General features: G+C 48.2%; 1 protein-coding gene across 1 annotated transcript; it reads left to right on the top strand.

Moving 5' to 3' along the window:
- The first annotated feature begins 295 nt into the window (after positions 1–295).
- On the top strand, positions 296–6,812 carry LOC118209180 (F-box only protein 40-like). Its single transcript, XM_035384339.1, has 3 exons — positions 296–478; positions 1,342–3,228; positions 6,597–6,812. The coding sequence occupies exons 1-3, from the start codon at positions 476–478 to the stop codon at positions 6,810–6,812; spliced, it is 2,106 nt and encodes a 701-aa protein (XP_035240230.1). The 5' UTR covers positions 296–475.
- Positions 6,813–11,445: the final 4,633 nt, after the last annotated feature.

Below are 11,445 nucleotides of genomic sequence, written 5' to 3'. Positions count from 1 at the left end.
GATTATTCAACCGGAGGGAAGATCATCCCCTACTGGCCCACCAACACCACGTCTGATTACCCTAGCATGTGGGGGTGGCTGACGGCACTCTCACAAACATGGGGGGGGGGGGGGTGGGGGGCGGGATTTCAGCGATGAACATAGAGACACAACATGGGCGCTCCAAATTAAGATAAAAATTAAAATACACTTATTTTTAATGCTTATATTTACGCTTATTATCAGCTCTCAGACACTGTGCACAGTACAGGAAGCAGGGTCTAGCACCCCCCGCAGGCAGATTAATGCGCTGCAGTGAATTTCCGGTAGTGAATGAGGCCTTTAGCCTGACCTTTCCCTCCAGCGGCCCTCCACTCTTTTTTATTCTGACTACAGTCGTCTATTTTTAAACTCTTCCACACGCTTCAGATGCTCAGAACAACAAACGGACGCGGTTGCAGAGCTGGCCACACAACGGGCTCCCTTCACGCGCACTATGGTGAGTGACTTACGCAGACTTTTTTCCGTGAGGATACTAAGCTGGCGAACTGTGTTCGTAAATCACTGTGTTTTCAAAGTTTACGAAGGGCAGCTTAGAATTTTCTTCAGCTCAGCTTTTTACGCTAACCCCATAACCTAACCAGATAATGCATGAACACAGCTTTGTAGAAATCCGTATGGCAGTAAAATAGACACATTTTAATTTAAAAAAGTGGATAGCAAGGTGACTAATCAGAATGGCTATAATTAAAATGTCATAGTTCACAGTACTGTCAGATTAGACTATGGAGTAGACTACATTTAATAGTCTTACTCCTCTAGGATTTTATTCAGGCTTGCTTTCGAGACTGACTTTGTACTGCAGGGACAGAAGCATTGTCACAATACTAGAGGCATTTTTTTATGTTGCCAAGTGATCGCGTTGCTTTTTTGTCTGCCATTTGATTAATGTATTTAATTTAAACAGCATTCAGAGTATCTGTCCATTGTGTGGAATCAACAACAGTGTTAACACCATGGTATCGACACACTGCCATGTTCACAAGGTCAGTAGGGTTAAATAGACTCTTCCTACACAATGCCATGTTCATAAGGTCAGTAGGGTTAAATAGACTCCATGTTCAGAAGGTCAGTAGAGTTAGATAGACTCCATGTTCAGAAGGTCAGTAGAGTTAAATAGACTCCTCCTACACAAGCCCATGTTCACAAGGTCAGTAGGGTTAAATAGACTCCATGTTCAGAAGGTCGGTAGAGTTAGATAGACTCCTCCTACACAAGCCCATGTTCATACAGTCAGTGGGGTTAAACAGACTCCTCCCACACAATGCCATGATCTCACAGAGCGTTGCCCCTCCTCTTCAGGGCAGGCAGAAGAAGGCCGTTGCCGGGCAGCACGCTCACTGCGAGACGTGCTTCAGCCGGCGCTGCACGGTTCCCGTGGAGATCTCCGTTTCCTGTCCGGTCGCCAGCTGCCGCCTCCTCTGCGGCGCCGTCTTCCACGCGTGCAAGCAGGAGGAGCACCAGCTGCTGTGCCCGCTGGAGAAGGTGCCCTGCCTCAACGCCGCCAACGGCTGCCCCTTCGCCCTGACCCGCCGCCGGCTGGCCCGGCACCTGGAGCGGTGTCCCGCCAGCGTGGTCACCTGCTCCCTGGACTGGAACCGCTGGCCCGTGGCGGAGAGCGACGGCGCCCTCTACGGGAACCTTCTGCAGGGCTCCCGGGCCGAGGAGCCGCTGGACCTGTCCATGGCCGTGCGGGACCAGGCGCTGCTCTTCCGCTCGCTGAAGATGGAGGCTCTGTTTCCCGAGCTGATGGAGAGGGAGGAGAAGCCCGTCCTCCCCGAGGAGGTCCAGGGAGCAGTGGGGGGCGGGGCCATCGTGGGCGTGGGCGGGGCCTCCGCGAGCCCGGGGGGCCCGCTGGAGCACGGGACCGTCGATACGCAGGAGCTCACGCAGGAGGAGCGCGACGCTATCGCCAAAAACAGGGAGGTGGCCGGCGTCGAGAACTACGCGTCGTGGGAAGCCATTTTCAGCAAGGAATGGAGAAGCTGCCAACAGACGGCTAAGAACCTGGGAAACGATCCGAAAGCCAGCGACGGAAAAGAGCAGACGACTCCGACGAGCAAACAGGCAGAGAACGGGGAACGTGCTACGGGACGCCACGAAAGGGACAGCACCAGCGCCGCCGACGTCGCCAAGACGGGCCTCGCCCCGTGGCAAGACGGAGTCCTGGAGAGGCTGGGGAAGGAGGTCAACGCAGCGGAATACAACATGTACCTGGTGCATCATGGGAGCATGCTGATTCGCTTCGGCCAGCTGGCCGCCTGCACGCCCAAAGAGAGGGACTTCGTCTACGGGGGCCTGGAGCCCGTGGAGGTCCAAACCGTCCGAACGTTCAACGTCCCGTACAGCTACAAAGCCAAGCGCAACCACCTCCGGGACCCCTCCACCAGAGCCAAGAGGGAGGACAAAGGGGTGGACACGCCCCGATGGGAGGGGACCGCTCCCCAGAAGGACGAGGTGGAGATGACCCTGCTGTGCTCCTTGGAAAAGGAGCTCAGGGGCCACGCCGTCAGCGAGAGCGTGGGGACGGACGGCCTTTTCGTCGACGTGGGAACGCAGACGTACGCCTTCCCCTCCTCCCCGTTCCGGGCGGGCGCCTCGCTGGCGGACGTGGTGGCCGACCGGGCCCCGGGCCTGCACCTGCAGATCCAGGCCGAGAGCGTGACCCGGAGGCACAACAGGTCCACCTCGGCCTTCACCTTCCTCTGCGGCCACGCCTTCCGGCGGGACGAGTTCCCCGCCCACTTCAGGAACGCGCACTCCGACATCCAGTCCTGCCTGAGCGGCTGGTTCGAGCAGCGCTGCCCCCTGGCGTACCTGGGCTGCACCTACAGCCAGAAGAGGTTCCGGCCCGCCAGCCACGGGGCCACGGTCACGTACGACCCGGACGCCGGCGCGTTCAACCTCCGGCCGGACGTCCCGACCGCGCTGCCCGAGGACCCGAAGGGCGGCCGTCCCGACGGGAAGGGAAGCGCCCGAATCCCGGAGTCCCTCGGCGACCTGCCCTTCGAGATCCTGCGCCACGTCGCGGGCTTCCTGGACGGCTTCAGCCTGTCCCAGCTGGCCCGGACCTCCAGGCTGCTGCGGGACGTCTGCGCCACCCTCCTGCAGGAGAGGGGCATGGTGTCCCTGAGGTGGGAGAGGAGCACGGACTCCCACGGGGGCTCCAGCTGGAGGTGCAGACAGAAGGCGAGTTACCGACGAATGAAAATGTGCATCGCAAATACTTAAGCTCCAGTTAAATACAAAAATACCCCTGTGATTAATAGAGTAGTTTACTGCAAACTGAACAAATTGCAATCACAGATTGAAAGAATGTTGTTTGTTTTGATCATTAGTGAATAGAGAAACTTCTGCTGGAAAAAAAAAAAAAATTGCCGGAATTTTTCCTGGGGGGGTCTAGAGTCAATACATTTCCAAAAAAAAGCATGATTCAGATTTTCACTCAGATAGTCTACTATATCAAAAGGAATGTTACATAGAAGGTGCTCACCACTGAATTTGTTGTTTGTTTTCTGTGGCCACTGACTCAACTGCTGCCAGTAGCTAGGAGGTACGCTCTCAGAAAAAAGGGTGCTTTGGGTTGTCTCTGCAGGGAAACCCCTTTTCCTTCTTTATGGAACCCTCTGAGGCAGGTTTGAAAACCCTTCTGGAACCCTCTGTGGCGGGCGTGAGAAGTTGTGAAAGCTCCCAGATCGTCCCGTTTTTGCCTGAACAAAGCACCCTCGACCAGGACCGAGTTCCTGTCAGGAGACACGCGGCTGCTCGAACCCCACTCCTTCTCAGAGTGTGGACACTAAGGCATTCATCACGGCCTCCATCTTGGCTCCTTCTCAGAGTGTAGACACTGTAAGGCATTCATTGCGGCCTCCATCTTGGCTCCTTCTCAGAGTGTAGACACTGTAAGGCATTCGTTACGGCCTCCATCTTGGCTCACGTTGCTCATCGCTGACATTCACTCCGTGATGAACTCTCCTGCTCCTGAGATACCCCACAGGGGTACCATTACACCGCATGCTTTCTGTCGGTAACTGGCGCCATAAAAACAAACACGGGTCTATATTTGCGATCAGCGCTGTGCTCTGCAGGTATTTGGGTCAGCCAGACCCAGTCTGCACCTGGTAATGGCTAATGCCTGCTCTGGCTTTCCTGGCTTTCAGCCACAGATTGTGAATAGCTGCTGATGTTTTTTCAAAAGAAGACCAGGTCAAAACCTAGTATGTGGCTGGACCGGCCGACCAATGGTGTAACTTCATCACTCACTCAGTCAGTCACAGTCATTCGCGTTTGTAGGGCTGGCCCCGCTGTTGCTGTCCAGCCAACAAAACTCCCTTGAACTAAATTAATTTGATAGAATGTATCAAAAACAAATTTTCACAGAAACAGCCACTTAAAAAATACCTCCCTTCGGGCTGCCAAAAGGATTTGTGAAATACTTACCTAAAATCTTTAAAAGAAACTGAAAATGCAAGCACACAAAGCGCAAAATTAATGCAGAACATGTGCTACGATTATGCAAAAAAGCAAAAACTCTGCTCTCTTCCTCATATCTACAGCTTCCAAAGAGTTATGCTTCAGTCCACAGGGAGGGAACCAGTGAAAATGCAGATATGTTTGTTTGGACCAATTAAAGCAATGGTTCCTAAGGTTCACGTGGAAGCTGTTATCTGAGATTGGATCATATCTCACACAGGCAGTAAACGTGGACCCCCAACCGAACTGAGACGTCGCTCTTCATTTGATAAGACCATAAAAGAAACTCCTAGAGTCACATGTAATCAAACCAATATGTTTCCTTCCTAAATTGGCCAAGAGAAAAAAAAAGCAGTTGAAAGCACAACTGAGGTTTAAAAAAATAAACAAATAACAACAATGGAAATGTTAAAACGACAGTTTATTGAAGCAGGACTGTGTTAAACTGCCAGTGGAATTTGGAAGCCCAGTAGCCACGCTCTGCTAAGACGTGGAAAGCTCCAGGGCGATAGCTCTGACTGTTAGCGGCGGTTGCCAGGAAACAGGGGTGTGTAGTCAACAGCCGCTGACCTCAGTCAACGGGAATGCAAACATGACATCGCTGCCACTCAGCACCCTCGCTGTAACATGGCGGGAGACAGCCAACGGTACAGGACGGAGTGTGGCACAGCGGGTAAGGAACTGGGCTCGTAACCGAAAGGTCGCAGGTGCGATTCCCGGGTAAGGACACTGCCGTTGTACCCTTGAGCAAGGTACTAAACCGGAATTGCTTCAGTATATATCCAGCTGTATAAATGGACACAATGTAAAATGCTATGTAAAAAGCTGTGTAAGTCGCTCTGGATAAGAGCGTCTGCTAAATGCCTGTAATGTAATGTAATACTAGGCTGGTCTCCTGCCATGAAAGAGTTTGGCCAACAGTAGAGCCATACTCTCTATCAGCTTTACAGCAGTATATGGGTGGGGGGAAATCAGTGACTGTTCGCTTTCACAAAGTCTGGTCTTTAGACTTAGCAGATTGTTTATTTGGAGTTGACAAATTTGTGGCACCTTATCCTGTTCTAGTACATGGATGGGTCCCAGGGTCTGGTATCTTTTAAAGCTCTGTTATAGTGCATGAATGGGTCACAAGGTCTGGTATCTGTTAAGGCTCTGTGCTATGGCATGGATGGTCCCCATGATCTGGTGTTTGTTAAGGCACTGTTCTAGTGTGTGGATGGGTCCCATGGTCTGACGTCTGTTAAGACATTGTTCTAGAGCACGGACGGGCCCCACAGTCTGGTATCAAATCTGGACCATGCCAATACTGACTGTGACCAGCAGACCCAGCTGCACATGAACTGCACATTCTCCTGCAACTCATGTCTATGCAAGCTGACCTTGCAAACCACGGTGTGCTGAGAAGCGTCAGCGGACATCACATGCATCACAACAGCACATGCTTGTCTGCAGAGGTGTAAAGTCCAGGGGTCAGAAAAAAAAAGTCCTGCCATGTGTTTCTTCACTCCGTGAACACTGATTTCACTGACAGCTGATTTCACTCATTAGTTCTACCTCCTGGCTGAGGAATTGTGCTGATTAGTAAATCCAGGTGATTGGAACACAACACTGGGGAGGACTAGTACTTTCTGGACCTGGATTGTCCACCTCTGCTTCTCTGACAGAAGTTGTGGCAATGAGTGCTGACAGGTTTAGGCCAGGGCTGCCCAACCTTGTTCCTCCAACCCTAATTTGCCACACTTCACCCTACTAATTAGCAGCTCAATCCAGATCTCTAGCTGGGTTGGAGTGTAAACCTACAGGACGGTAGATCTCCAGGAACAGGGTTGGGCGGCCCTGCTCTAGCAGTTGAATGAGGTGTGGCTTTGTTAGGGTTAGAGTGTAAACCAACCGGACGTTAGATCTCCAGCAACAGCCCTGGGCTGGTTTAGGCATTCTAAACTGGCAAGACAAAGTGGCAATGTGGGGGCGAGCAGGGGTTGAGCACGATAAAACAATCTCAGAGTTGGTGAAAGTGGCACCGCGCTCCATCTTCTCTACCTGTTCCCCAGTGAAGGTCTTCCTCCCCCCCTCCCTCTCCACAGGTGTGGCAGTTCAGCAGCCTCTTCTCCCCCGTGGAGCGGTGGACCTTCGACCGAACGCCCTCGATGTCCGAGCACCTGAAGGCCTGCCCCTTCTACCGGACCGAGGAGAGGAGCGAACCCTTCGCCCTGGTCGGCCTGTCCGACCGCCAGGAGCAGGACGGGGAGCAGAGGAGTCTCGTCCGCACGCTCCTGGCAAACCGACAGCGTCGGCCTTGAATCAGTGGCCCTCAACACGCATGTTATCTGATGCGCGTGTGCAGCAAGAATCAGATTCATTACATCGGCATTCTGTCAGTTCAGCGCCACCTCCAGGACATGAGTGACATAAGGTTTTTTTTTTTAAACTGAAATTCAGTTGGTTTTCTTGCAATGTGGGTGAATGATGTAGGAGATTTTTTTTTTTTTTTTTTTTGAGACATTCTGTTGTGTGTAATTAATGACATAGACTACGTACAGTAATCTTGATAAGGCTTTATTAAGGATGTGTTAGGAACCATTTTTCTCCAAAAGAGCGGTCATGCATTTATTCTTCTCCATAAGAGAGGTTATAAATTCGGTCTCCCTTGCATTTCATCAAGTGAGATCTTGATCAAGTCATCTTAGATTGTCATTTTATAATATCAAGTTACCAAATGTGAAATTTTGAAAATATAAAAACCTGTTGAAAAAATAGGTAAATATTTTAAAAGAGTAAGGCTGACATCTAGTGGACTAAAAGAAATCCAGGATATGATCTCTAATTTGCCTCCAAATATCAAACGGTAATATTTGCCTGTAAGAATATAATGCAGTAAAATGTAGGCTAAATTTAGAGGGTGATTCGGATCATTGGTCCCTCATAAATACCTTGAATATCCACCATGAGAGTGGCCCACATGATCCTCCACTTATAATAACATAACGTCCCCCTGACATGTCATTATAACAGTTAAAACATAACGTGTGTTAAATAAATGACCTTCTACAAATCGATATTTAAATATGTTCTATATCTAAGCAAATGGCTTCCCTGAATTAAATTTGACAGAAATAATCTCTACAAAGCATCAACATCTAAATGAACTACAGTTGAAGAAAATAACCAACAGACATCCTTGCTGTCCATCAATTTAAAAAAAAGCTTACTTCCAGTTCCATCTTTTTAAAAATTCTCTTTAATGTTGGTACAAAATGCAGAATCACGCGTTGGGCTGACCTTAAGATACAGGGTTGTAAACGCCTGTACTAGGAAGTGCACATATTAAACTGCCCCAATACATCTACTTTAATAAGATTTTAAGTCACCTTTATGAACATAAATGTATTAATCTAAATCTCCGGTCTGCACTCAGATGGAAGGAAGACTGGCGGGATGGGGCCATCGCTGGTCTCTGCCATTTATCAAATTAAATTGAGGAGTAACTGACATAGGGGGACTATAAAACTTAACGACATAAAACCAGTGACTATGCCCCGCCGCAAGCGAACATCGCGGCGATGGGGAATTCTCTTATGAAGAGTCCCGGCTCTACGCGGCTAAGCCTCGCTTCAGCGCTCCGAGCTCTGCGATTGGCCGCGGCTAAAACGCCATCAATCATCCCGCGAACTGCGCGGCATAATCATTGTTTACTTTACTAATCATTTTCATGTAGGGTTATTTCAAATGACAAATCATCCTGGAAAAATCCCGAAAGGTTCCCCCTGACAACTAACAGCCTACTCCCCGACGACCGCGCGCCACTCAGATGAAGATGGATAGTCGGAAGGACAGAAATTAAGCCCCTTTACCCCTTCCATCAGCAAATCTGTCCAAGATTCGCGTTCGAGCCCAGAACACATTTACATATATTTGCATGATCTAATTTATGCCATCCAATTGTAATATCCACTTACGAAGAGGCCTCGGTGAACTGCAATGAAAAGGATAATGTGTGCTAGCAGACAGCCACCGAATGCTCCTAACAGTTCAGACGCTTTGGCCCGCCCTACACGACTGTACTGAGTGACTCATAGTTAAAATGCAAAGAGCGCGCGGCAACAGTGGACCAGGTCTATATTTACTGATGCCAAGGACGTCAAATGAGCAGATGCTCTTATCCAAAGCAACTTGTGATGTAAAAGAACAAAAATGTAGGCTACCCACCTGACTGGCATAAACAACTGGGTGGGACCTGCTCAGCAAAAATCCCAGACCAGCCAGGTAACCCCAGCGAACTGTTCCAGCTAAAAACCAAAATACAAACTATAAACTCACAGAGGAAACATCCATAACATAATAAACTAAAAATACCATAGAAAAAACTAAGATTACGAAGTTCTTAACAGGTATTTGTTCTTCAAAGTACAAAATACATGTATAACGCAAATGTAAACAAAAGCTTCCAATAGGGCACTGTTCATTTTAAGAGCAACATTCAAATCCAGGGAGGGTCACGATTCCAGCAATTCTAGATTACGTAAAATGACCTATTTGGAATTGAGGGTTTTAAATGAGAAAGTCTTTTTTGTTCAGGTACAGAACACTTTTTTTTGGTTTAGAAACACTCATAGCTTACCTGGCAGGGAAGTGACAACAAGGAAAGGGAGGGGGGGCACTTTTAATAGATCAGCTGGTAGCGTCTCTCTCTACCACAAAGCTCTGCACGAGAGCATAACAGCGCATTTCATTCGCTCATTACAGGGCTGTTAGACCACGACTATCACCGCTGAAATTTGAGTGACCACATATCCACCATTCCGGCGCAGGCTTCGGTCGGACGAGCTTTTGAATTGAGAGCAAGTATTCCGTTGAAATGACGCCTCGCGAAATGCAACAAGCTGTTCCACGGCGTTCGGCAGGCCACGTTAGCAGCAGAGCTAATGCGCCGCGTGCATTAGCAGGTCAGCGCTCGCGGCACCTCTTCCCTCTCATGCTACGACATCATCGATTCAGAGATGAGTCACAAAATAAACAGAACCGAAAAGAAGAGAAGGCCTAAAAAAAATCAACATGATTCTTTGTGATCAGTGAATAACACGCATAGAAATGCGCTGTTCAGAGACAAATATGATACGTGGCCGTGCTCTCTGATTAGCAATTTACTGTTTGCGCTCTGACTGGGATGCAAAATGGGATGACGTGATCCTTTGTACACAGAAATATGTTCAATGTGTAAAATAAACAGTACTTATTAGTCCCTCCTGGACCCACGGAGGTGATTTTAGAGTTGATTTCAGCGCTAGGAATTTTACTGTGTAACACAAAACTTATGTTAAGGCCATGTTAAAAACTTTCTAAAAAAAATTGCAGTTTGATTAATATAGTCTAGTACCCTTGGAACTGGAAACTGCTGACGTTAATGCAAAATAACATTCCAAGCTCCCCAAATATTGATTATGCAAAAATATGCTAATTATCTCAGGAGGGGAAACCATCAGGGCAGTTCTTACATTCACTGGAGATAAGCACATTCCCTTGAAAGCATTTGCCTCAGAGAAAATTTGGCAGAGAGACCAAAACATGCCCTTCAGTCCTCAGATGCCTGCTAATCAGAACTCCTCGTCATTTAATGAGGACCTGCAATATTTTCTGCAAACAGAACAGCAGTTTTAGACTGTTTCCATGGCTCCCAGAGACAGGTGCCTGACTTGGGGGGGGTGGCCAGGTCCGCCCCTGGACTCTAATAGGCCACCCCTAGTGCCACTCCCAAAACCATGAGCTGTGATTGGCAAATTGGACCTTCCTTCAAGGCAGCGGTTCCTCCAGTCAAAAAAAGCCTGGACATGGCACTGCCCAGACCACCTTGTGGATTACAATGAAGCAAACTCAAGTTCAGATTCCTTTTATCTATTAGTGACTCAGGCTAGTTACTAAGATTTTTATTTTGCATTGACTGTTCACATTCATGCATGTGACCCATAACTGACAGAAGTGTGAATAGACCTCTGCCCTGAAAGAACCTGTATGCACGCATTAACAAAAAAAATAAAAATAATAATAAAAAATATATATTTGCAAGACAGTCCATCATGGAAACAAACAAAAATGTAGTGTGAGTGTTGGGCCATGGCTGAAACAGCTTACTTGCTGACTGTTGAGTAGCCTATACACGTTGCATACAACTTTTACTCTCAGTGGGTAAGCAAGCTGTTCCGGACTCAGCCCAAGATTATTTGTTGTTCAGGATGAGGGAGAGGAGGAGGAGGAAGGGGAGGAGGAAGGCCACAGGAGTGATTACAGTAGTGATCTGCACCCTAGCAGCGAAGTGTGACGTTAAAAAAAAACACATTTATTCCAATCTGACACCTCACAGTGGTCGCATGGCCACAGATTTTGATATGCATCCAATCTAGGACCGCATATGGAAGTGGCCCAAATCAGATATGAAACACTTTTTGGTGTTCACACAGCTCAGAAAGTAGTTTGTGTCACATGCAGCAAAAAAAAAAAAAAAAAAAAAAAAAAACTACCCACCATTAGTCAGGTGATTGCACTAATGCAGTGCCTACGGGGCCCCCAACAGGGTATCAATGGTAATGCAAGGTCAATCCAAGCAATATAACTGCTTAAGATGAATTCCTGCACAGACTTCTGATCTGCAGCCGTCCAGAGGTTTGAGTCTGAGAAGCTGACGTTTTGCACCTGGGTAACCAAGGTGAGAACAGCAGCCCAAGATAAAAATCTACCTTAGCATTCTGACCTGCATTCCCAGAATCCTTCACTTCAGAAAAAGCCTGAATCATAATTACAGATTAGGTGTTAGATGTACCCAACTAAAATGACCAGAACACCTTTTCATTTTCTTTCAAAACGTGTGCCGAGACACATTGCTTTCTCAAACGTCTGAAAGGGCAATATACTCAATTTTACAGATTGTACCTGATTAATATG

This window comes from Anguilla anguilla, chromosome 12 (assembly GCF_013347855.1).
Source record: "Anguilla anguilla isolate fAngAng1 chromosome 12, fAngAng1.pri, whole genome shotgun sequence".
NCBI classification, from domain to species: Eukaryota; Metazoa; Chordata; class Actinopteri; order Anguilliformes; family Anguillidae; genus Anguilla; species Anguilla anguilla.
This window is presented reverse-complemented; position numbering and strand designations above follow the sequence as displayed.

Excerpts from the sequence above, each read along its gene's own strand:
- LOC118209180 (XM_035384339.1), top strand. Across the intron at positions 3,229-6,596 it reads GCTGGAGGTGCAGACAGAAG|GTGTGGCAGTTCAGCAGCCT; the intron begins GCGAGTTACCGA and ends CCCTCTCCACAG.